The sequence below is a fragment of the Magnolia sinica genome, chromosome 8 (assembly GCF_029962835.1).
Source record: "Magnolia sinica isolate HGM2019 chromosome 8, MsV1, whole genome shotgun sequence".
In the NCBI taxonomy this organism is placed as follows: domain Eukaryota; kingdom Viridiplantae; phylum Streptophyta; class Magnoliopsida; order Magnoliales; family Magnoliaceae; genus Magnolia; species Magnolia sinica.
In genome coordinates, this window is record NC_080580.1 from 4184516 (window position 1) to 4210394 (window position 25879).

Sequence of the window (25879 nt, forward strand, 5' to 3'; positions counted from 1 at the left end):
TCAGATGCACCCAAATCACAAGCAGGTTTTGGCAGAGCTGATACCAATCTGGCTGCAGAGCATTTGGGATGTGTGGAAAACCAGACATTCACTCCTAAAAAGAAGTTATCATTAATGATATGTTTCGATGAATCCCGAATCACAGGTGCAATCAATACCTTGGCAGGGTGGTCTGGGTGGAAAACCAGACATTTGCTCCTAAAAATAAGGTATCATTTCAACCCACTCATTGTCCATCACTCATTAAGGGGGGCCCTTTCCTCATCCAAGGTAGTCACCATGCATTTTCTTTCAACAATCTTGCCATTAATTTCTAAGAAAAACCAATCAATACCAACAAGTGACAATTTTCAACAGACCTGCCATTTTATCTGTTCAGCAAGCAGCAACTTACAAAACTACAGGAGATCACAGGAACAATAAAGAAATTATAGTAGGAATGAAAAGCAACGAATTCCATCAGAATAACAACCGCCGAGCCGCCACCAATGTTCCTCATGGTTTTGACCCCTGTTTTGATTATTACAAAGGACGTCTCAACTTCCCACAGGCGAGAAACAGCACCAAGTTCTGGCCAAACATCTGCCTTCGCTGTTCATGTCTTCTCAATCATGGTCCCCACATTCTCATTCCATAAAAGGAAACTCCGACCATGGAAGCCTGATACACTTTCTTATTGCTTTGCTCTTCCTTTCGCTCTTCTCTTGCCACCATCCCAATGAAAGATGGGTAGTTTCAAAGAGTTCCGTGCAAGAATTCTCTTATCGCATGGTCACTCCCAAATATTTCCCACTAGGATTCATTTGTGTATTCCATTACAGCCAAGTTACACGGTTGAGGTGAAGCAATAAAAGCATGAACCACTTCAGCTAGCTGTCCTGTTCAGTCCAAGCCAGGAAAGCAGATGAGTCACCAACAAGGCCCACAGGACAGGTATCACATTTTCAGTTTCACATTAGTCTGGCCCTCTTCTCATCAAGTATCATCCAAGACACTGAACAAATCAAACAGCACCCTAGCATCAGATTGTTGCAATTTGAACGGTAGAACTGCATCATGTGGACTTGGCACTTGCAGCAGCTCAGATGGCTGGAACTGTGACTATTGGTGGGGGGGGCGGGGAGGGGGGGAAGTGAGAACTTCTACAAGTATTGCTCTGATATATGTGAAAGACCAAACAACCAATATCCAACTCTTGATGGCATGCTGGATAAATGAAATGTAGGATCACCCTGCAAAGCACACAAAACCTGTCAGTGCAATTGCATCAAAAGATCATGTTACATGAAGATGAAGGTATGACTTAAACAAGAGTGTAATGATAGACTGCAAGATTGAAAGAGAGGGAAATCAGGGTCCCAAGCTCAACTCATAACCTGCCCATGAAACACCCTAATATATGGCAGTATGCATTTTAGGGTCCAAAATGTCGATAACATGGTGTGCTGTAACAGCTGTTAGGGGCCATAAAGGCCATTGCATAAAGGTAGGAAAAATGACCCATTACTTCGGTTTTTTTTCAATTAAACAGAGAGAGAGAGAGAGAGAGAGAGAGAGAGAGAGAGAGAGAGAGAGAGCTGTTACAGCCCGTATCGTAAAGGTAACGACCACTGTCACCGTTACAGAATACCTTGGTTGATAATCTGTAGGCGTTCATCCTTTCGATTTTATATGTTTTCTTGCATTTAAGCTCAATCAGTCCACCACCACGCCTTAAATCTGAATTTTACAGCCCAAGTTGATGGATAAAGGCTTGCAGTTACAAGTTGGTGAATCAGCTTCTAGAAGGCTAGCCTACAAGCATCAACAGTTGCGATCGGGACCATATTCGATGAGGCAAGGTGGTGCACATATGTGCATTTTGGGTTTAATGCATGCTTATGAATATGGCAGTATCTTCGATTATATTGCATTTGCATGTTTGGTCATGCACATAAAGCTAGAAACAGAGAATATGAGGTCCACCAACTAACTGTAGCCATTGATGCTCCAGTAATCAGTTCCTTGCCTCGTCCAAAGACCATGTTCTTGATCAAGTACTCAAAATACTTTCCACCATTTCACAAACACAAGCAATGCAAAAGATCAGATCTAAAAAGAAAGCTGCAGTAGAGATGAACACAGCTTTATGGACTTGAAAGACACCATCGGAGTTTGGAGTTTTGAGTTTCACAGTTCAAAACATTGACTTCAACTACTAATATTCTACACTAGTAGTAGGTAACACAAGCGCAAATTGCAATATTGTATTATTCTACGAGTAATGATCCAGTAAAGTGCACGGAAACCTTCCAATGTACATAGTTGCATTTGGACTCCTAGGCATCCAACTCCAGATATGGACCATTCGTTAGTTCCAGTTCACTCTTCATAGGCTGCTTGGAAGAAATCATACCGATTGGATGGTCCAAACCATCCAATCAGCGGGATACTAAAATGAAGGTACAAGATCACTCCTGGAACATAGGTCCAATTTCATGTATAGGGCCATAGGATTGCTGTGACTTTTGCACAGTAGTGGACAAAGAAGGTGCTGGACCTAAGGGTCCTTACTCTTACTCCGGTGGTAGACTCTCAGGAGTTTCAACACCTGGTTGAGGGTTCGAGTACCCATAGGTGGTGAAATTGCACTACGGCGTGAGTGTGTGGTGGTGTGTGTGCGTGTATTAAAAAGAAAAAGAAAAAAAAAAGGTGCTGGACCTAATGGATGGCTCAGATATGTGATCTAAATGCCAATCAGTCCAAATGCAACTATGTGCATTGTAAGGTTTCAATGTACTTGCCCACTAGATCACTACTCTTCTTCTGATCCACAATCATGTTTCGGATAGAAGAAAATAACCCAACAAAGATTTCTAGCAATCAGAAGTCTACTTTCAAACACATTTAAAGGTTCTTAATCATGCAACACCCAGATGCATAGCTCAAGTGGTAGACTGAGTGAAAGATACCTCGTTTCAACACCCAGGTCTTGGCATCGATTCCCTAGTGGGGGTGGCTAACAGTGAAGTGTGATCTGACAGTGGGTGTACTAACAAGCTAACCAAAAAAAAAAAAAGGTTCTTAATCATGCAAAAACATTTGAAAACATTGCTCAAAAATAGAAAATATCATATCAATCCAAAGAGGAAAATTGTAGTAATAGACGAAAACATAGCTTGTAGAATTGAAAGACATGATTGGCATTTTGAGTTAAGTTTCGAGATTTTAAACATTGCATTTAACTATTGATGTTCCAAGCTGGTATTAGATAACGCACACACACAATGCAATTCTTCTAGTCCCCAATTGCATTTTCGCATCAAAGAAAAGGACCCAACAAAGATTTATAGCAATCAGCAATCTATATTCAACCACATTGAAAGATTCATGTTGATATTTGCATTTTCCAACCAATATTAGAGGAAAATGACTAAGAACTAATAATTGGATAATAAGCATATATCGCCAACCTAAAATCAATTGAAGTTCTAAAATAACACATTCTTTGGTAGCATGGACTTGAAATTACAAATCACAAACATTCTTATGGCACATTTATCTAGCAATGTCCCACTGCATATGATCCATGTAGCAGAAATCTCAATGGCCAAATATCCCACAGTCCATAGGAAGATGAGTCAGAAACTTCTTTTTTCCCCTCTTCTGAAATGGGAGGTTACATCGCTAATAGGTGGGATTTTTTCCATGTGGTTGATCAACTGTGGGGCCTTTCAGATAATGACCGGGATCATCACATGGTGAGCACAAAGGGAAGCAGCATGGATGAGCCATGTCAGCATATCTCAGCCAACATTGTTGTAATCTAATTACAAACACAATGTACAATTTCAAGACACTAAAATTGGTGCGAATATCCTCACATTCATATGCATAAAACAAATAAAAGAGCATGATAAATGCAGCATTTAAATAAGAAAGATGATTAATCAAATGCTCGAATGGAGAAAACCTGATGGGAGGCGGCGGGCCACCAATTCAATACATCCGCAGAACGTTCCTAGTGAACAAATGCGAGTTCTTTGACCCGCTCTTCTCAGACCTGCTGCTCCTCCGGCTACTGCTCAAGGGTGCCAAGTAAAAACGCAGCAACCCATTATCGAATTTACTCGGCGAATACCTTGCACTCCGAGCCCGCTCCAACATGGGCTCTTCTCTCCTCTTCTTACCATGCCCATTTGTTTCCGAGACCCTCCTTACATTCTCAAACCCTCCAATGTTGGAAGAGCTCCTCCAACTAACACTGCTATTGCTCCGAAAAGCTTTTGGATCGAACGCCATTTTCTGCTCCACATTTGCCTCTCTCCGCCAAGATTCAGAGCGTGACCGCTCAACCACATTCGCTCTACAATGCAGCCCACCATCGTCATCATCACCATCATCATCTTTGCTGCCACTCCCACGTCGATTGATCAACCCCCAAATGTTCCATGCCTTGCTCCACCGGCCCGACTTCTTAGACCCTTTCCGGCCAGAAGCAGCTACATCCCGGGAAGCCGATTCGAAGATCTCAGAGCAATCATCTCGAAGCGAATTCGAATGCAAGTCCCTAGAATCAGCAATCTTGTTCCTATGGAAATAGTCCATGCGCGGTGGCGAGAGCTTCGCGCTGGAAACTGACCTCGTCTCGTCAGTCTTCGATGCTGCAGACACTGCCCCGACCTTCCTCATGGAGCTCGACCGTTCGAAACTCCGCCGCCGCCGCTGCCACGATGGGGAATTCGAGTAGTACTCCCTCGTTTGAACTGACCCACCTGGCGTCTTCGGATCCTCATCAATCGAATTCATCTCAGACAGGATCTTATCATCTGACCGTCCAATCACAACTGGGCCATCTTCCACAACAGAGCCCATAGTCGGGGCCATCCTCGGCAACCCCACTCTCCCCATCAAATACCCATCCCAAGACGCCCGCGGCCCATCAAACGAACACCTCGGATCATCAAACGACACCCGGCCAGCATCCAACGAGAACCGTGGGCCCGTGTCGCACGACCGCCGCCCGAATCCATAATCCGCCACCTCAGATTGCGTATCCAGAAACCGCCGCGGCTTCTCATCCCTCGCCACCATTCCCGCCGCTGACCGATCCCCGCCATGGGCCCCACCCTTCTTCTTCCCACGCCATTTCTGTAATTTCTTCCCGAAAACCGCTGCTGCGGCCCGAAAGCTTCCAGCAATCGCCGACGGGGCCTTATCCGCCGTCGGATTTTTCATCTGACCATCCAAGTCAATATGATCCTTCATCGTCGCTTCCTCTTCACCGATCGCCCTTAAATCAACGGCCGACGCAGCTCTGATCTCCACTATCTCCTCGATCTCTTCTTCAACCCCGCCGATCCTCGAATTTACAATCCTGCCATCGTCTCTCCCTACGTTCTCCTGGTAGAAGAGATTCGCGAGCGTGCTCTGCGCTCGGACGTCGCACGACCGTCGCTGTGGCTCGAAAATTACTGAAATGCCATCGGAATGTTTTATTCCAGAAAAGGACTTGCTGCGGCGTAGCTGAGGTAAGACGTTAGAGTCAGACGCGGAGGGCTTGGCGGTCTTTTTGAAGAAGGAGTTTAGGGCTGACGTGGAGGTGGGCTTATGGTCCGACGCGGCGGCTGGAGCGAGCTGGGTCAGACGCTCACGGAGGCAGGAAGCGCAGAAGCCGGTGACGTTCTGGTCGGGGTGGAGCTGGCAAGAGGAGGAAGGTCGAGGACGAGGCGGGGGGTGCTCGAGAGTCATAACAGGGGGAGGACAGTGCGCACCCCTCGTGTTAGCGTGAGCATGGTAAGTGAAAAAACAGAGGGGTGTTTGCTAAATGGAACGGGTGGGTGTTTGGTGTTGTTGCAGAGTGAAAGAGAAGAACGTCTGAGAGAAACGCTGGGTCGTTTGTCGACTGATTTTCTTCAAAGATTGCTGTAAAGCAGAAAAGCGAAAGCAATCACTCGCCCCACTACATATGCTTTGCCTTTGGCTTTCTTTTTCTTTTTTCTGGGCTCTTTGAGAAATGTGAAGCTTACTCGCGCGTGTACGTCGGCACACGTGTTAGTTACACCAGATCGGTGCACGTGTTTTAGGATTTCTGTTCATCAGGGATCAGATCATGATCATACATGCTTATCTGAGTTGTTGGTCCACTTTTCATAGCCGTCCATTTCTTTATGTACATAAGGGGAACGTGGATTGTGCACACTGTGGGGCCCACCTTGATGTATGTGTCTAATCTAAGCCGTCCATCTGTTTTTTCAGATCATTTTATGGCATGGGCCCAAAATTGAAGCATATATAAAGATCAAGTGGACCACACAATAGGTAACATTGGAAATTGAACATCTATGGTTGAAAACTTCTTGTGGGCCAAAGAAGTCTTGGATCAAGCTTATTTGTTGTGTTTTACCTTCATCTATGTCTGTGTGATCTTATGAATAGGTTGGATGACTAATAAACATCAATGTGGGCCCTAGGAAGGTTTCAACTTTGGATGTCATTATCCCCACGTTTTCCTCGTGTGGTCCACTTGAGCTTTAGATATGCTCCAATTTTGGGGCCATGCCCTAAAATGATCTGGCAAAACTTATGGACGGTGTGGATAAGATACATACATCACCGGTGGGCCCCACATAGTTTACTCAGTAAGCAATCGGCGTCCACATTAGCGTAACTTGCAAAGCCATTCATGGCATCCAAAGTTCAGGATACGAAACTCTGGTGGCCCGTGCCATGTGACATCACGCTTAAAATCTTTAAAATCAATTGGTGTGGTCCACTTCAGTCTCAGAATCGGTTGATTTTTGGGAGGTCCATTTATCCTGGTGAAATGAATGTTTTGAATGGATTGGATGGCTTATTCAGAACATATTGTTACCACAAACAATTTTAAAGGTTTTCTAACGGTGGCTGACCCACCTCAATTTTTCCATGTGGTGTGGCCCACTTAGTTATAGATCTCCCTGACTTATGGGTTTTTTAAAAAATGTGAAATGGGTGAATATGATGTACGAATTGGATCCGGTCTCTACATGCATACGTGGCCCACTTGATCAGCGCATGAGAAAGTGCGGTTTTTGGGTCCCACTTCAATCACCGCATCTGGAACGTTCTTGCCACGTTGGCAAGTGTGCTCGCGAGTAGGATTCTTATTCTACTCTACTTTACGAGAAATGATCACATGCATCGTACAATGTTCTTAATATTCCCCTTATACACTTCAGCATAACATCCGAGCCGTAAAAAAGTGGACCAAATGCATCAGTTGAGTCAGGTGGGCCATTTACATAAATTGAGTCAGGCCATCGGCTGCCATTGATTTCAACGATGTAGCCCACTTGGTGAGTGGACCATTCTGATTTTCGTCCCAGATGAGATTTATGATGTGGCCCACCTTTTGCACGGAACGGATTTTATATACAAGTGACACGTAAGCAGAAAAATTAAAAAAAGGTTGTGTTAAGTTGGTATACGATCATTGCTTTTTTACTCTTCAAATATCTCCATGCAACGTTGCATGTGATTTCTTTCCCGCCAATGTATCACTTGTGTATAACACCTTACAGCCGTCCGAAAGGTGGACCACACCACAAAGATCTCCAGAGCGACAATGGGCTCCACCTTCAGGGAAACGGATTGGCTACTCCCCCTGCCATCAGCCCGGTGGCTGGTGGTCGGTGCTCTGTGGGCCCCACCATGATGTATGTGTTTCATCCATTCCGTTCATCCATTTTTACGGATCATTTCAGGGAATGTTACCAAAAATTAGAGGGATATAAATCGTAGGTTGACCACACCGGAGGAAAACAATAGCGATTGGACATCCACCATTAAAATCCTCTTAAGGCCCACTTCCAATCTGTTGATTAGGTCACACAGATCCAGATAAGTGGAAAAAACAAAGATCAGGTTGATCCAAAAACTTTTATGGCCCTCCAAAAGTTTTTAATTTGTGACGTTCATTCAATTCTGTTTCCTGTAATGTGGTCCACTTGAGATTGGCCTATGACTAATTTTTTTGTCTCATGCTATAAAATGATATAGAAAAATAGATGGACGGCATGGATGAAACACATACATAATGTTGGGCCTACATAGCACCGACCATCAGCCATTGGCTGGTGGCAGGGGGAGTAGCCAATCCGTTTCCTACCTTGAGAAACCTAATGGCCGGACTGAATGTACGGCATGGCCCACCGAATGAGTAGCTTGGTCTTCTTTAATGCCCTGCATTATTTGATACTCTGGCAGAGCATGATGGTTGAGATGCAGGCACCCATAAATTTATGACAAAGGTACATCATGTAAAAGTAAACTGTCCAAATTGCGGGACCCACTTTTTATAGATTTCCACCCAAAACTCAGATTGATTGAAAGATTCAGACCTCTGATTAATGGTCATATTTTTTTTTTGATGAATGAGGACCGTTGACAACTTTTCATTTAAACTGTCAACATTGTCCACCAATCATCCAGTTATGAAATCAAAACATTGTATAATTCTTGGTATACGAGCCGTCTAAATAGGGCCCCATGGTTTGAACCACTTAATTTAAGTTACCAATATGTAACTTTTGTAATTTATTAATGCTTGTGTATAAACCATCGTACCCTGCCAGAGTATTAAAGCTTTTCCTTTCCACGTCGTCGGTTAACAGTTCTCGTTTGACAAATGCGCCCTTTATTTCTAATTTGGGTAATACAAAAGGTATAATATTGTACTGCTTTATTAACAAAAGTGAAAAAGAAAGCACGCGTATTAAACAGTATGGATGAAATAGCGAATCCATCTTATATTTGGTGAGTATGTACAGACCAGCCAGATATATGTCCCTGTATTTTCCATATTACAAAATTTTATAAGATCCAAGCCGTCCATTACTCAAAATATGATGGCCTAACCCAATAAACATGATTCTTTGTCATTCAAATAGGTTACTATCAACAAAACAAGAGAATTGTTTAAAAGACCGTTTAACAATCTATACAGTAGACCTTATATGTAGCTCTATCTAGATAAAGGGTTTAGTCGAATTATTGGACGATCCAAATTTTTCGAAGCCAGATAATGGACGTCTTGGATATTTCATAAATGTTCCAGATTAGCATACTTAGAGGCCTGTATATATGTTAGGTTGACATGCGCGTGGGTTAGAAAACACCCTGCGGTCCCGCACCGTTCCTGTACGAACCGGAATATAGCGACGGGACACAGATTGTGCGGTGAGGCGCTCACCACCCTTTACAAGACTCTGTGGGGCCCACCGTGATGTATGTATTTTAACCACACTGTCCATACATTTTTACGGATCATTTTAGACTATTGGACCAAAATGGAAAGATATCCAAAAATCAAGTGGACCACACCACATAAAACAGTGGGGATAGTAACGTCCACCGTTGAAAACTTCCTGGGCCCGATGTGATGTTTAATTTTCATCTAACCTGGTGATAAGGTCATAAACACCTGGATGAAGGTAATATAAAAATATCATCTTGATCTGAAACTTCTGTGGCCCACAAGAAGTTTTAAATGATATCGATTCAAAGTCCACTGTTTTCTGTGATGTGGTCCATTTGAGATTTAGATGTGCTTCAAATTTTTTTCAGGATACTAAAATAGTCTGTAAAAACAGATGAACGGTGTCGATAAAATAGATACATTAAGATGGGCCCACAGAGTCTTGACGCCGGAATTAAGAGTGGTGAGCGCCTTACTACGCAATCTGTGTCCATAGTACCCTCTCTCGTGTACGTCTGGCAGAAGTATGTATGAATCGAACCGTCGATCTAGTGGACCTTCCCATGGATGGTCCACAATTCAAAACACACAACGATTGGATGATCCTAAGCATCTAATCAGTGACCTTTTAACATACGGTAGCAAACAAAAGCTGTTGACCGTCGTCACTCAACATGGAAAAGTAAAGATAAGTGACTGCAAGCATCATCAGATGTGTGTCATTGAAGACTAGTGGTCCATCCACTGTGGGGCCCACCAAAGAGACCAGCCCGATTCATCCCCAACCCTGATACGTGTACGTTGCAGAGGGGGTCTGTACCCCACTAGTCCTGCTGCTATGTCGTACCAAAGCATGCAAATAGCTGCAGTGGCTGACGTCATGCGGTGGGCGACGTGGCAATCACTGCTCCGTATACCTGTAGTGCACCAATTCCCATTGGATTCTAACAGAGAAATGCCATTATGCAGATCACTTTCCCATTTCTATGCTGACACGTGGCAAATATATAGCAGTAGGACCGTTGATCTGGTGGGCCACTATTTGGGTGAGTCATAGGCTAAAACCCACATTGACTGGACCACTCTAACCATTCAGATTTTCTGAATTTTAACTTTAAATCTGAACCGTCACTTGCTTTGATTGAGCGTCCAGGCACTGATGAGAGAGCTGCACCACCAGATCCCCTTGATTTTCAAACGGTCCATTAGCATAGTTCATTGATCCAAACCGTTGATATTATGGGCCCAATATGGTAGCCTCATGTTACAAAATTCTCCCATCTCAGAAGATCACTATATTCTGTTGAATGTAGACAGTTGCTGTATTTTCTTTCTTAGCCGTCTATTTTATGGACACCAAATGAAGGTCTAGGATTTCCCCACACGAGAGATCCTCTTTTCTCTATAGAGAATCCCTAGTGGGACAAACGGTATCAACGGCTTGGATCAATGAGATATGCATAGTTCGCTTGTACATTGAACAAAATATGCATATTCGGCATAGCATTAAACAGGACCTTTCTGTGTCTCGCGCTTTTCGTTTGTACCAATGAAGCTCATGTTTGAATGATCTGAACCGTTTATATCATAGGCCCCACCGTTAATTCCTTGGACCTCTGGCTTCCATTGCTGTTGGTGTCACAGTGTCCTTTATCCTTTTGTTTTCTTTCAATGGGTAAGCAGGCGATCTGATGCAGCGAGATCTGAACCATGGAAGCGGATTAGGTGCGGCCCCAGACTCACCGAGACCGTCCGGCCCTCAATGTGGGGCCCACCTTGATGTACTTATTCTATATCCAGGCCGTTCATCCGTTTTACCGAATCATTTTAAGGAGTGAGCTCAAAAATAAATTAGATCCAAATCTCAGGTGGACCATGCCATAGGAAATAGTAGTGATTGAATGCCTCACCATTAAAAAATTCCTAGAGCACACTGTAATGTTTTCATAAGGTTTATTTGTAATCCAACCAGTTGATAAAGTCACAAAAACCTAAATGAAAAAAAAAATTCTCAGCTTGATTCAAGACTTTTATATTCCTAAGAAGTTTGTATTGGCCATCACCAAGGACTATGTACATATGGACCTGGTTTTCACCATAACGATTACTTAAACCTGTGACCTTGCGTTGAAATTCCTGTGAGTCTACTACTAATGCATGAATAAGGACCCAATTAATCTTATTTAATTAATGAAAGATTATATTAATAAGACCGACATCATCTTAACTCCCGAAGAAATTAATAAATTTAGGATTAGTTTTTAAAAGAACTTGAGTTTGGATTTTGCCTTTGAAGTCTATGAAACTTTTAAGTAGCTGTTTATGGAAAAATTTTAAAGAGTTGATGAATTGAGTTGGATTTTTTTTTCTTCGAAAGCCTTATCTCTTTGGAAGCGGATTGCATGGTGTAGTGTGTTGACATAACTAATTTTTGTGGGCCCTATCATAATGCATGTGTATATGACACATACATCACGGTGGGGCCGTTAAACTTTTTTTTAGTACATGGGCCAAAAAACCAAGGTAGATCTAAAGCTTAAGTGAACCACACCACGGATAGCAGTGTCGATTGAAGGCTGCCCTAGAAAACTTCTTGGAGGTCAAGAGGTCTTGGATCAAGCTGGTTCTTATGGGTCTATATGACCCTACAAACCAACTACCTGTCAAATAAATAGGATGCTTTCTGTAGTGTGGTCCACTTAAACTTTGGATTTTCTGCCCTAAAATGATCTTACAAAATGATTGGATGGCTGGCATACTATTTGAGGGCTAGCACTTCCCGGTTTCATCGATCTCTAGAAATATGGTCAAATAAATTTCAGTGGACCATTGAACTTGGTTTGATGATAACATTGATACAAATTAATCATTTGGTAAATGGTACACATATTATCACAATCTAAACGGTCCAAAAAATGGCCCACTACAGATGGTCCATATCTCTATTAGGTAATGCACTGTATAAATATGCCATATGCTAGAAATCAAGATAGTAGGACACACATCAAGTAAGCCAGACATATACGTTGAATCTGAACCGTTGTTGGTCCATTGTAGTCATGAAAGCGTGATGTGCTGAATCATGGAACAATCTTGTTTCTTGGTCTGGGGGATGGTCACATAGGTGTACATTGGACTGATGAATGGTCCGGATCTCGCCGACATCTATGTAATCCCTCATGTAGTGATGATGTGGGGCCCACATGCAATAAAAAATTCATGTCTCCACTAGCAAGGCCGAATCTAAAATAGGTACGCAATGGATAGCGACCCAACTTAAAAAATAGGAGGGAAGGAAGAGTGTCTCATATGTGTGTAGATCCCAAAGCTGTTGGAATGTCTCTTCCAATGCCTGTCTTCATTGTCTTTTCTTTGTTTCTTTTGTCTCCTTTCTCTCTGCTACCCCTAGTGGATTAAGCTTATTATACAAGTGATGAGCTTGGGTCAGCAAGATGTGTTTATGGCATCCAACCCGTCCATCAAGGTTACTCTATCATAACAGTTTGACGCCCCAAAAATTAGGCTGATACAACTATTAGGTGTGCCACCATGTGGATTTGAAGATTTTCTTATGGTTGTCCATTGGTTTCTAAACACTTATGTGGCATCTAACCCTAATCAGGTGAGACCTGTAATGATGATGGGATTTCCCAAAAATCAAGGCTTATATAGTATAAAAAAGGAAATAATAATAATGGACCACTATCCAAAAACCTCTAAAATCTTATTGTGGTCCAATTGATAATTGGATTTACCTGATCTTTGGGTGTTTAATTTTCATGGTGAGGCAACATTTTTGAACCGGTTGGATGCCATAAACGCACACCGATTGGCCTCACGCATAGGTGAGAGCCGGGTGTGCGTGTGGACAATCATGGTCCATCTCCATTGCATATATTAGACGTCTTAAAAATCAAGCCAAAACAATCATTAGGTGCACCACAAGTATACAAAACAAATGAACGGCTGAAATAAACGGGCCAACAACACATTGAGTCATGTCGAAAAGGGTTGACAATGACACTGACCTATTTAAGAATTGGGTAAAAATTTTGAACTTACCCAACTCTATTAAAATTTGAATTATGGTCGTCCAATGTAAAGATAGCAGGTTTATTAATTCAATGAGTGATGTGTAAACGGAAATAAAAAATCAAGCCCTTTTATAATATGAATTTATGAATTTGATTGATTAAGTTAAGGTGAAATATAGACACTATAACTTAGTTTTTACATAAATAATATTTCAAACCATCTACTTAATAATGACAGTTAATTTTAATGGTAAAAGATAAATTGGCCAACAGAATAATTTCAACCTGTAAAATGAGATGGTTAAGCTAGTTGAACCAGTGTGATTTTTGGTATACTCTCGATCAACAGTGAAAACCATGATTTACACGGTTCAGATTATCACAAGCAGTGGATAAGGTAATCACCTTTAATAAAAAAAGGTGGTGAACAATCGCTGTAGCCTAGCCAAAGACAAAAAATAAAACACCCATGTATTAAACTGCTTTTTCTTGGGTCTAGGTAGAGTCTTGGCTTGGCTTGGGTCAGGGTCAGGTCCACTACCAAAATCAACTTATTTAAAATTGAGTTCGGTTGATGATGATTTGGAGGGGACTCATCTAACCCATTTAGTAAGTTGGGTCAAACTTGTGACCAGACTCACCCATGGTTTAAAATTTAGACATTACCAATTCCGGGGTCAGGTTCATATATATATATATATATATATATATATGGAAAATGTACTATGCGCTCGACCTCACGAGTCCGTCCCATGAGGTCGAGCTGTGTGGGCCCCACTGTGATGCATTTCGAAAATCTACCCCATCAGTCACATGCACCATTCCATCGTGGGCCTAGGTGTCAAAAATAAAGTCAATCCGTGAGTTTTGTGGGCCACACCACATACAGAAGTGGGGAGGGTCCGCGTACCATTAAAACATTCATAATCAGTTTTTTAGGCCCACCGAGATGTGGTTTGCAAATCCAGCCCATCCATTATGTGTGTCCCACTTGGATGAGGGTTCATACCAAGTTTAATCAGCATTAAAAACTCAGGTTGGCCCCACCAAGTGCTTTTATATGTTTTAACGGTGTCTTTATATGATTTTAGATGATATGGCCAACCTGAGTTCTGTATACAGTTGATTTTTGGGATATCGTATAATTTGGAGGGGACTCATCAAATGCACGGTGTTGATGGTCGACACACATCACGGTGGGGCCCACACAGCTCGACCTCACGGGGAGCTTATCGTGAGGTCGAGCGCATAGTACCTTTTCCCATATACATATATATATATATATATATACACACACACATGATGACGTTGATGTTTGTGAGCATGCACATAAAGGGACCGGGATTGGGAGAGCTGCTTACCGGCGTTTTTAGGCAGTTTTTTAGTGTTTGCTGAAGATTCGGTAGTCAGTCTCTGTGGCTGTTGGTTTTGTCTTTGAACCCTTTTGTCATCCTCAGGATCTTATCTCTTTTGCTTTTCTTCTCCTGTCGGGGACATTCACACGTGTAAGTGGGAGTGGAAGGCACACGTGTGGCACATGTACATGAAGTGCATGCGTCCATGATCACTTAAGAGGGACCGGAATTCTCATCCAACACCCAAGCTATGTGGAACCCACTGTGTTGTTTTTGTGACTTCCAATCCGTCCATCAAACTTGCACTCTTATTTTCACCGTTGATCCAAACCATGAACCTGATACAAAACTCAGATGGGCCACACCACTATGAACAAAAGTAATATTATGCCTCAAACTTCTAAGTTCATGAGTTATGGTTCCCACGTGTTTTAAATCAGTTTGATTTTTTATATTTTCCATTCATCTTTGTAATTCGAGCCTCATGAATGGATCCAATAAAATACACACACCACCATAGTGGCTTTATACACAAACATATGGTTGGCATCCCATCCTAAAATCTTCTTCGTGGTTAGAAAGGACCACATAAGTTTTAGGCCAGTCTTATGTTGGCCCAAAGACCTAGAATGGAGGGGTCCACCATGTTACTAAAAAGTTAGCCTGATCCACATCTCAAGTGGGCCACATTAGAATGTGTTTACACTTGTTCTAATTGCATCAAATCCAACGGCTAGTAAGTTGATACATGTGACATGTATGAAAGAATAAGACAAGATCCTTACAACCATACAATCCATTGAAGGAAATTGTGAAAAATTAGAGAGATCATCTCTAAAAGACATGTATTAACAATTGGAAGATTAGAAAGCATTTAAGTTGTAACACCAACACATGGAATGGGAGGAAAGACATTAAGGACCTATTTGGCCAACCGCATTAGGTGAGATTAAGGTGGATGGAATTGTAAAAGTCACAATAAATACACGTGTAAGGTAGTGTCCTTAGATTGAATGTATCCCATGTTTTCTAATACCATATTTGGAATGTATACATTAAAAAATAAATCCCATAATTTACTTTCAAATTGCATTTGGATTGAACTTGGATGAAACAAAAGTCATCCTTTGTGAGATTAGTAATCTCATCTCATACTTTCCAACACAAGGTTTATTTTCCAAAGCCTACAAAGTTAATTTTAATCTCATCTCACACTTCTTCCAAACATGTCATTCCGAATTTTAAAGTGCGATTAGTAACGCAATCCCATTTAATACAACTTAATACCACTACCCAAACAGGCCCTAAGTATTGTAATGGCATAGAGAGAGAGAGAGTAATCGTTTAGCAAGTTGGTATGTCCGTGACAAGTAGCCAAACAGAAGAGACCACTCATATGTAAAAATATGAGGAGAGTGTGTGTGATTGTTTAATTAGCTAAGGCGAAGATCTCTTATGACACATGGCAAAATATAATTGGTCACATATGTTCGGCAACAGGTTGATTAATTAAGTGAACAAAGCCATCTCAAGAAATAAATATAATTACTAGATGATTGGTAAATTGAAGAAAAATCATGAAGATTCATCTTAATTTAGAAATATAATCTACCATGACCGCAAATTTGTCAATTAATCTAGAAAAGATCGTAGAAATCAATTCCAATACGAGAGCAAATCACTTATATATCTCTTAATTAATTCAATAGAGAATTAAGATCTAAATGCTCACTTCAGTACTCTAATACAACACTACTCTTTCAGCATCGCATTGCCCTATCTCGTTCGTCCACCATGAACATTTATTTTACTTTGCATACAATGACCCCTTCTTCGCTGTTAGCTAGCACAATGCTACAAACCAACCAAAATTAATTAGATTATAATTAGTTAGCTTGCCACCTTATGTCCATAGTCACACTGCTAGCTAGACTTCTAAGAAAATCCATTAGCGTTGACTAGAAGGTTAGAGGGGCCTTTTTGCTCACAAACTTAAAGATTTCATTGACCATTTTGCTACGAGGTCCAACCTGAGCAACGAACAGAATGTCGTTTACCATGGTTATCTCGCCATGGAGTTTGATTCGAACATCGAACAGGTTGTCAAATCATGACAATTTCACCTACGGAGTGGGATCCCTTGCAACGAACAAATAGTCGTTTTATGACCATGCTCCTATAAAGCTTGGCTCCCTATGAAGCTTGGTTTCAAGCTAAGAGAATAGATTACACCCCACCAATCTGTTCTCCCTGTGAAGTATGTGGGTGAATAATGAACGGTCAATCGTCTAACCACTACCAACCCACCCATGAAAATCAATCATGCGGAGTGATGAACGAACTGTCGTTCTCTAACAACCGTCTAGCTTAATCACTCGCGAAGAAAAGATATAAAGATCATCATGATCCGGAACTCAAAAGGCCCACGACATGTGGACATCGTAGTAATTTTACATTGTCTTCATCGGTGTGGATCATATGGAATTCTTATTAGGCTGATATTATGCATGTACGGTTGAAATAAGGAGTACCATGTGATGGGCTGAGTGGATTTCCAATATACAACGTGGTAGCCTCCAAAGAGCTTTCTATTTTGCTTTCTCACCAAAAAGTGGTAGCACACAACTATAATTCATGGAGTCGATCCTAAATAGCCTGTGTTTTAAGCACAAGTAAAAAGTAGGGTAGACTATTCCAGTCTCACTAAAGAGAGCGTGAGACCAATGCACACGTGTGAAAAATGTAGATGTTGAGCTTGTGTGCATGTGTGTGAGAGAGAGAATCCTTACTCTTGCTTGGGTGGTATACTCCGAGGAGTTTCAACATTCGGTCAAGGGTTCGAGTATCCATAGGTGGTGAAATCCGACTATGGTGTGTGTGGGGTGTGAGGGAGTGTAATTATAATAAAATAAAATAAAGAGAGAGAGTTCGTTGCACACGTGTCACACATGTGCATATAGACTGTGAGCAAGTGGTGCCCCCAACTGACCCACACATATGTCAGACAAGTGCATGTTGAGCCTGCATGTGGCATTCCACATGTGCCAAGTATGCACACGTACAACACACATGCCCACCGAGAGAGTGCATTGCATGCACACGTTTGAAACATTGGCATTGAGCATATGTGCATGCTCACAAAGAGAGAAACCTGCACTTATGTTACGTGGGACATGGGCCTGTGCAGGAGCGTACCGAGCGTGCTTGCTCTGTACTAAACTAGTACAATGGTACGTCTTATCTACCATCATTTTCTACGTGGCATTTTCTCCCTCATAAGCTGCAGTTCAGCCAAAAAATATTTAAAAAAGCATAAGCTGCCGTACAAGTAAAGCACCTTGGAGACCAATCCAAACACGGTCCAGAAGCCAACACATCGACGACAACAGCGGCATCTCAGAGCAGGCAATGAAATGCCGTCAGTTTTGAATGTACCTGAAACATGATCTGGCCCCTCATCCAAGTAGGAAACACACAGTAGATACACAAAGTAGATACGCTGAATTTGTGAACCACATCTTGGCGGGCGCAATAAATGACTACGAAGGTTTTAATGGGAGGATAACCCCTCTCAGCTGTTGTATGTTGTGTGGCCCACCCAAGTCATGGATTAACTTGATTTTTACATTAGTGGCCCACCATAGAACGGTGCATCTAACTAATGGTGTTGATGTTAGACACACATTAAGGTAGGGCCCACACAACTCGACCACACAAGAAACCACACTCACATTGGTAAAATTGTGGGAAAGAGAAATAGTTAGGGTTGTAAGCTAGCTCGAAAAGTTGATCACTTGGCTCGGCTCGATCTAGCTCAACTTGACTTGGCTCAAACGATGACTCAAGGTGAGTCAAGCTTCAAATAACTCAACTCGTTTTGAAAATAAGCCGACTTCGATTGTAGTGAATCTTGACTCGACTCAACCCGAACTTGGCTCGGCCTAAAGCTCGAGCTCGGCTCAACTCGAATATCTATTATATCACATATAATATATTGTATTTAAAAATAAAAAATTAAATATTTTATATATATTATTAATTGAATATTTGATTTGATAGTTAGGTCTGTGTGGGTTTGGTCAATTGGGTCGGGTGGCTAGGTTGAGTCGGGTGTCGATTGGATCGGGTTGCTGGGTTGAGTCAGGTTGGAATTAGGCTCGACTCGACTCAAGGTAAGCTTGCCTCAAGCTCAACTCAAAATTTTTGAAAAACAAACCAAGCTTCAATGGTGAGGTCGAGGTCGAGCTCGAACTCGAGGAGAAAACGGACGAGTCAAGCCAAGCTTGGCTCACCTCGACTCAACTCGGCTCGATGTACAACCCTAGAAATAACCTTAAGCCAAAATAAATGCAATTAGCATACACGCCTGTTGCGAAATGGATCATTGTCTTCTTACACAGGTTAGAGATAACGTTTTTATATTATTTCATGATTATCTATTCTTTCATAATTTTACTAAAGAATTATATATATATATATATATATATGTTGATAGAATGTTTTTCGTCATGTGATTTATAAAGAAAATAATGAATTTTTTTATATTTTTATTAAGTTTTTTTATTTTTATAATTCTCAAATATAAAATTCAAAATATTTTTTATAAGATGAATTAAAAATTTTCACTTGCAAATCAAACATCCTCCTTAAAATGAAAGCCGGTGCGATTTCATTAAATAGTGATTACAAATTCCTTTTCATTTTCATAGATTCTCACTTGCCAAATACTTCTTAAGAAAATCTAAAAAATCATGATTTTAATTTTTTTTTACAGTTTAAGTCGAACAATTTCTTAATGATCTAAATATGCATCAAACGTTGTTTGATCAACTCACACTCTATAAACGACATTCTTTCTCCAATTCCGGCGGACCATGTACTTATAAAAGTTGCTACAAATGGTGGAGATTTCATGAGATCCAAAGGTGCCGAAAAAAATGAAAAATTCAACCGTCTTTTTCTCCTTTTGAATAATTTTATAGTTTAAGGTGTGTTTGGATGCACCAAATTTCACAAAGTATCATGAAATTTTGTACCAAATTAAGCTGATGAGATTAATCATGAAATCTTGTGCAACCAAACGCAACCTTAGCAAAATCAAGGGTGGGATGTAATTTACATTTCTATAGGAATATTTAGGTTTAAAAACAAATAAAATTTTTGTTATAAGTGCTCTGGCAATCCCTACAATTACCAAATTACCCTTACATGGGTTGGAACTAACCATTTAAATGGTAGAAAAAAATTCACTTGGACAACCCATAATTGCAAAGACAAATGGAAGAAAAGGGCATCATATATACCATGTGAATTCATATTCTACCTATCCGAACCGTTCAAGAGGCAGGTCCCACCACGAATAGGCAACTGGCAAAGAATGGTCAATGGTTTACATTATGTTCATTTTCGAATGGTCAAGATCATTTCACATAAAACAAAAATGAAAGGACAACCATTCATGGCCCATCCCAAGTGGATCTTGCTAATATAGCTTCTTTTTGTCAACAACTTCAATCAAGGCTTTGAAATTCACACAAAAAAAAATTCTAGGGTTGCCGGCCAAAACCCTAGTATAGACTAATGGCCCACCAAAACACTCAATATATTCTTTATATAAATCCTGTGCATGTGCATGTGCATACCATAGATTCAATTTTTATACAATACATTATCTTGTGGGCATATCTCCTAAGAAAGCCAAGAAATGAAAGAATCATAGAAAGGAGATAATTCCTAGGCATGGCTACTTAGGGATTTATAATAATTTCAATGAGCGGCTAGACTCCTATGTTAGTTCACCACTGTTTTAAAAATGGTAGTGACTCTTAAATAATGTGGATGGAATAGTTGTTAGGAAATTTAGACTGTCCAAATATTTAACCTGATTATTGATTATCGATAGCCTAAAATTACAGTGAGCAGGTGATATAATAACCATCTGATTTTTTTCCTTAGAATTTGCACCGCTTACTATTTTATTTTTAACCATTTGATGGTTAGGATTGGTTGGTCAGTGTGATTTTAGAGATGGGTTGCATCCACCATGTGCCCGTTGATTTGAATGGTCTGGATAGCCTAAATGACACCACAGCAAGTAGGATGAGTTGCCTCAATTTTCAAAATGGTGGTGAACCATCAGAGGAGCCCACTGTCCAAGAGAACCTCTGTGAGCATTTGAATTGGTGGAGAAGACGTAGGATTTGAAATCATTTTCACATGTGCCAATGTGTCATGCATGTGAGAGATCTGAGACATTCATCAGGTGGGTCCCACTGTTTATTTCCATATACCCAAAAACCAGACTAATCCGGTCAATGGAATGCATTAAATAAATCAACCCACACACCACATTCAACATGAATTTCTAGCACAAGTGACAACCGGACCGCCCAGATTCTTTCGCTAATGCACAAACTAAACAGGAGCGACATGATGAACGGCTTGGATTTCACAAAAATACTACAGGAAACTATGATTGAGAGTCCTAGTACTGAGAGGACCCAAACCATGGATTTAGTTTGAGAATGCATAATTCAGGAGGGGAGGATTGTCCAAGGAATTAGAAAAGGTAGCATAGATTGCATGGGAATCATCAGTCCAATAGACACTAAGCAGCTGTGATTTCAAAGGTTCTTGAGTGGAAAAAGAGAGTGCTCTTGCCTTTTTCTACATTTTTAATGACAAAGGTAAGTGACCCTAATGACTCATCCTTGGAAAGCAAGTACACCAAAAGAGACTGTTCACACAAGAGGACTCTAGTAAAGGCTGGTAGGGACATGACTTGGGCCTGAGGGCGCGTCCCGGGCTTCAAATCTAGGCCCACTGTCTAACCCATGCCAATGATGAATGTCATGGCCCACCCCAGCAGCTTCGTCCTATTATACAAAAAGAATGGATGGTTTAAAAAGATTTATTTTCCATTTATGAATCTATGTGTAGTTTAAAGATACTCGTAGAATATGAGTCATGTTGCAGTGATTGAAACTGTTCTTTAATACACACGCACTCACACCACAATGGATTTTCACAGGATGGGTATTAGAGCACATGACCTCTGTCTAAACCGCTCTTTAATGCACAAGCACTCACACCACAGTGGATTTTCATGCTATGGGCACTAGAACACATGACCTCTATCCAAACTGTTCTTTAATACACACGCACTCACACTACAATGGATTTTCACACAATGGGTTCCGGAATGCATGACCTTTGTTGAAAGTCTTCTGAATGTATCATTGAGGCATGAGTAAGGATGTTTTAGAAAAAAAAAAAAGCTTAAATTGAACTATTTCAAACCTTTGATCATTTATATCTTTCTTTGCAGGGTGGGGCTTAGGTAGGGTTAGGCCACGGCACACCTAGCCCATTGCTACCTTATGAGAGGGAGTGGCTTGCAATTGGGATGGGCTGAAGTGGGTCCATGCCCAGCCCATGAGGTTAAAGGATGCGAGTTGAAACAAAACCAATGCCCGTTCGATGGCGGTTTGGTTTGGTAGGATGATAGTGAGCTCATCGGCTTGATGGTTTTAGATAAGTTGGGCTAGGTTAGGGTGGACTATTGGAGATGAAGACAGCCTCAAGCTCATGGTCAGACCAGCTAGTTGTTATGAGCCAATAAATGGGCCTATCAGTAAAAAGTGGGCTTGACTTGGGCTGGGCTAAGGCCCACCTGAGCTTGTATGGACATTCTACAGTCATGATTTGCTGCCACTCTACAGTACATGAGGTTGTATGATCATCCAATGGTGGCCATACATAGTCTGGCCCATGGTACAATAGTCCATTTCTGATTGAATGATTCTGGAAATGTTTATTGGATCTCTCTCTCTCTCTCTCTCTCTCTCTCTCTCTCTCTCTCATTTCATGATTGAAAAATATATAGCGTGAGTTCATCACAGCTTATTAAACTGTGGCAGCTCATCCACTGCAAAATGTGGTATGCACAATCCGTACGCTTGAAAAAATGGACGGCTCCCATATTCTGGATGAATCATAGCCAGAAGATCGCATTGATGGGACAATCTTAACCATCTGATTTTGCCAATTGATTTTTTGGCTGCTGACCATTTTCTTTTTTGCTGTCCATTCAATGGCCATGACTTAGACGGTATGGATGGATTTGAATTTTTTCCTAGGCACCATCCATAACATGATCACTATTTAGACGGCCTAGATTGATGTCATGTAAGGTAGATGAGAAGCCTGATTTTCATACCATGTGATCATCATGGCGTGGCCACAACTTTTGAACGGATCAGATATTCTGCAGATGTGACAAGCCAAGGGAAATGAATGGATGTACATGAAAGTTCACATAGAGGCGTTGTACGTAATCATTTCTTATAATAGATATGGAATCCAAATGAGTTGGATGATCGCATGCAGTAGAGATGGCCCACCAAAGATCAGCCACGATTATAAATCCCACAAATTCAGTGTTGTTTTCTCTAATAAAATATTGGAGTTGCAATCGATGGTTTCTTTTGACTTTTGGTACCAAATCCATGCGTGTGGCCCACATCAATCGAGTAGAAATGACAAAAAAGGGAAATCAATGAATGCTTTGTCTGTAAATTAGGGCAGCCAATGGGCCTGATCTACAGGTTTCTGGGCCCCACTTCCCATTGGGCCAGCCCTATGGTTGTACTTTTAGGCCCAATTATAAATGGGCTGGGACCATGATTAGGTTTGGCCATTTTAGCCTGGCCCAAGCCCACTTACGAATGTTACAGGTATGGGCCAGGCCTAACTTTCAAGGGAGCAGATTAGGTGGGCCCTTACCGTGGGCCCACCGTATTGTATATCCACGCCGTCCATCCGTTTTGCTAGATCATTTTAGGTTATAAGCCCAAAAATGAAGAAATCCAAATCTTAGGTGGGCCCTTACCATGGGGCCCACCGTATTCTATATCCACGTCATCCACCCGTTTTGCTATATCATTTTATGGTACGAGCCAAATGAAGAAAATCCAAATCTTAGGTGGGCCCTTACCATGGGGCCGACCGTATTCTATATCCACCTCATCCATCCATTTTATTAGATCATTTTAGGGTATGAGCCAAAAAATGAAGAAAATCCAAATCTTAGGTGGGCCCTTACCTTTGGGCCCACCGTATTCTATATCCACGTCATCCATCCATTTTGCTATATCATTTTAGGGTATGAGCCAAATGAAGAAAATCCAAATCTTAGGTGGGCCCTTACCATGGGGCCGACCGTATTCTATATCCACCTCATCCATCCATTTTACTAGATCATTTTAGGGTATGAGCCAAAAAATGAAGAAAATCCAAATCTTAGGTGGGCCCTTACCGTGGGGCCCACGGTATTCTATATCCACGTCATCCATCAGTTTTGCTATATCATTCTAGGGTATGAGCCAAATGAAGAAAATCCAAATCTTAGGTAGGCCCTTACATTGGGGCCTACCGTATTCTATATCCACCTCATCTATCCATTTTACTAGATCATTTTAGGGTATGTGCCAAAAAATGAAGAAAATCCAAATCTTAGGTGGGCCCTTACCGTGGGGCCCACCGTATTCTATATCCACGCCATGTATTCTCAAGGAGGTGAGGTCTTGTATTGTTTTTGTTATGAAACTTCCAATTGTAATGAAAGGCATTTGTTGGTCCATTGCTTGTGTGGAGATTAGCAACACTAATGTTAGGCTCCTTTGCTTTTTACCTACCTTTAGTATTGTCGGGAGCTACCTCTAAAGTTGATGGTCATGGCCTAAAAATAAGAGACTTTCCATTTTATTATATGGCCTTCTTAGACTTTCCTTTGCTATGGGGTATTCTTATACAAGTACACATTGAGAATTGTTGCGCCACCATTCATGACCGTCTGGACTCTTCATGGAGTATGTGGCTCTTTGCTCGCACCCTACATCGTATGCTTACTACCTCTAGTAGAGTAGTGACATTTATTTTGAAGACAGTGGAGAGGAGAGAGAAGAGGAGGGTGATGATAGTGGGTGATTGCCAGGCTTGGAAGATGAGGAAGATGAGGGAGGGAGAGAGAGATTTTGGGGTTGGGTTGGGGTAGGGTGCCGCAGGTAGAGTTAGAGAGTTGGGTCTAATCGGATTGAGTTTCGGGTCGACGCAGGTCAAGTTACTAGGTAACTCAAACTTGAATCGGTATGAGTTCGGATTGGGCGAAGCCTACTTGGTTCGGACCGACTCACCCATTCGGTTTAGTTTAGGTCGAGTCGGATCTGAACGAGTCGAGTTAGCCGAATCGAGTTATCCCGTGCCCACCTCTACTAAAGAGTCACCTCTAAAGTTAACAGTGAGGGCGTAAAAAATAAGAGCCTTTCCATTTTATTATATGGTCTTCTCAAGACTTATTTGCAAATAAGAGCCTTTCAATTTTATTATATGGCCTTCTTATACTTTCCTTTGCTATGGGGTATTCTGATAGAAGTACACAATGAGAATTGTTGTGCTGCCATTCATGACGCTCTAGACTCTTCGTGGAGTATGTGGATCTTTGCTGGCACCCTGCATCGTATGCTTCCTACCTTTAGTGGAGAGTAGTGAGGATTATCAGCATGCGCAGGAGAGCTCTCATCTCTAGGCTCACGAGCACCCCTACCCGCAATCTCCCCCTATCATTGTTTATTTTGAGATGACATTCCGGATTTCTTTTCCCATGTACCTTTACCTCCATTCTTCTAGAGGTTTAGCTTCGGTTGCCTCGCTTCTACTCCTTACTTTCATGGAGTGTGGTCTTCCCTTTAGTCCGTGATTTTTTCTTGTTATCGTCTTCTTTTCTTTCCTTTCTCACTTTTTCTTTCTTGCCTTCTTTGGCTTGGAGTGTGGGTCTCTTGTATTTTTCAAATACATGACCTTTTGAGAGAATCAGCTTTGATCCAAGACTTATGTGGCCCATTAATGATCAATCATCACTGTTTCCTAAGGTATGGTTTACTTAACAATGGAATCTGATTCATTTTTGGCTCATGCCCTATAATGATCAGGCAAAATGGATGGACAGTGTAGATATAGAATACACACATCAAGGTGGGCCCCGTGGTAAGGGTTGCACCATCTTGGGTGAGGCTGGGGCTGCACCTAATGCACTTCTCAACTTGTAGGTAGTGGTGCAATCGGAGCCTGATCCATCTTGGGTCAGGCTCACATCAACCATTTAATAAATGGGCCAACCCAACTCATTTATAACTATGGGTGGCAATTGCTTGGGTTTTGATTCATGCAGGGTCAACCTGAACCTGACCCATTTAATAAACGGGCCAATCAACTCA

The 25879-nt window shown here is 41.5% G+C and overlaps 1 protein-coding gene and 1 long non-coding RNA gene across 2 annotated transcripts; one reads left to right on the plus strand and one right to left on the minus strand.

The window, feature by feature from the left end:
* Nucleotides 1–329: 329 nt before the first annotated feature.
* Nucleotides 330–5940, minus strand: LOC131252638 (protein OCTOPUS-like). The gene is made up of 2 exons (XM_058253288.1): nucleotides 3953–5940; nucleotides 330–1232 (listed from the first exon to the last, which is right to left on the minus strand). Exon 1 carries the CDS (start codon nucleotides 5728–5730, stop codon nucleotides 3979–3981), a length of 1752 nt encoding a protein of 583 aa, XP_058109271.1. The 5' UTR covers nucleotides 5731–5940; the 3' UTR covers nucleotides 330–1232; nucleotides 3953–3978.
* LOC131252640 (uncharacterized) lies at nucleotides 2404–3280 on the plus strand. The gene is made up of 3 exons (XR_009174607.1): nucleotides 2404–2530; nucleotides 2692–2892; nucleotides 3060–3280. It is a non-coding gene; the product is annotated as an uncharacterized LOC131252640 (long non-coding RNA).
* Nucleotides 5941–25879: the final 19939 nt, after the last annotated feature.

Excerpts from the sequence above, each read along its gene's own strand:
- LOC131252638 (XM_058253288.1), bottom strand. The coding sequence starts at position 5,730 with ATGACTCTCGAGCACCCCCCGCCTCGTCCTCGACCTTCCTCCTCTTGC.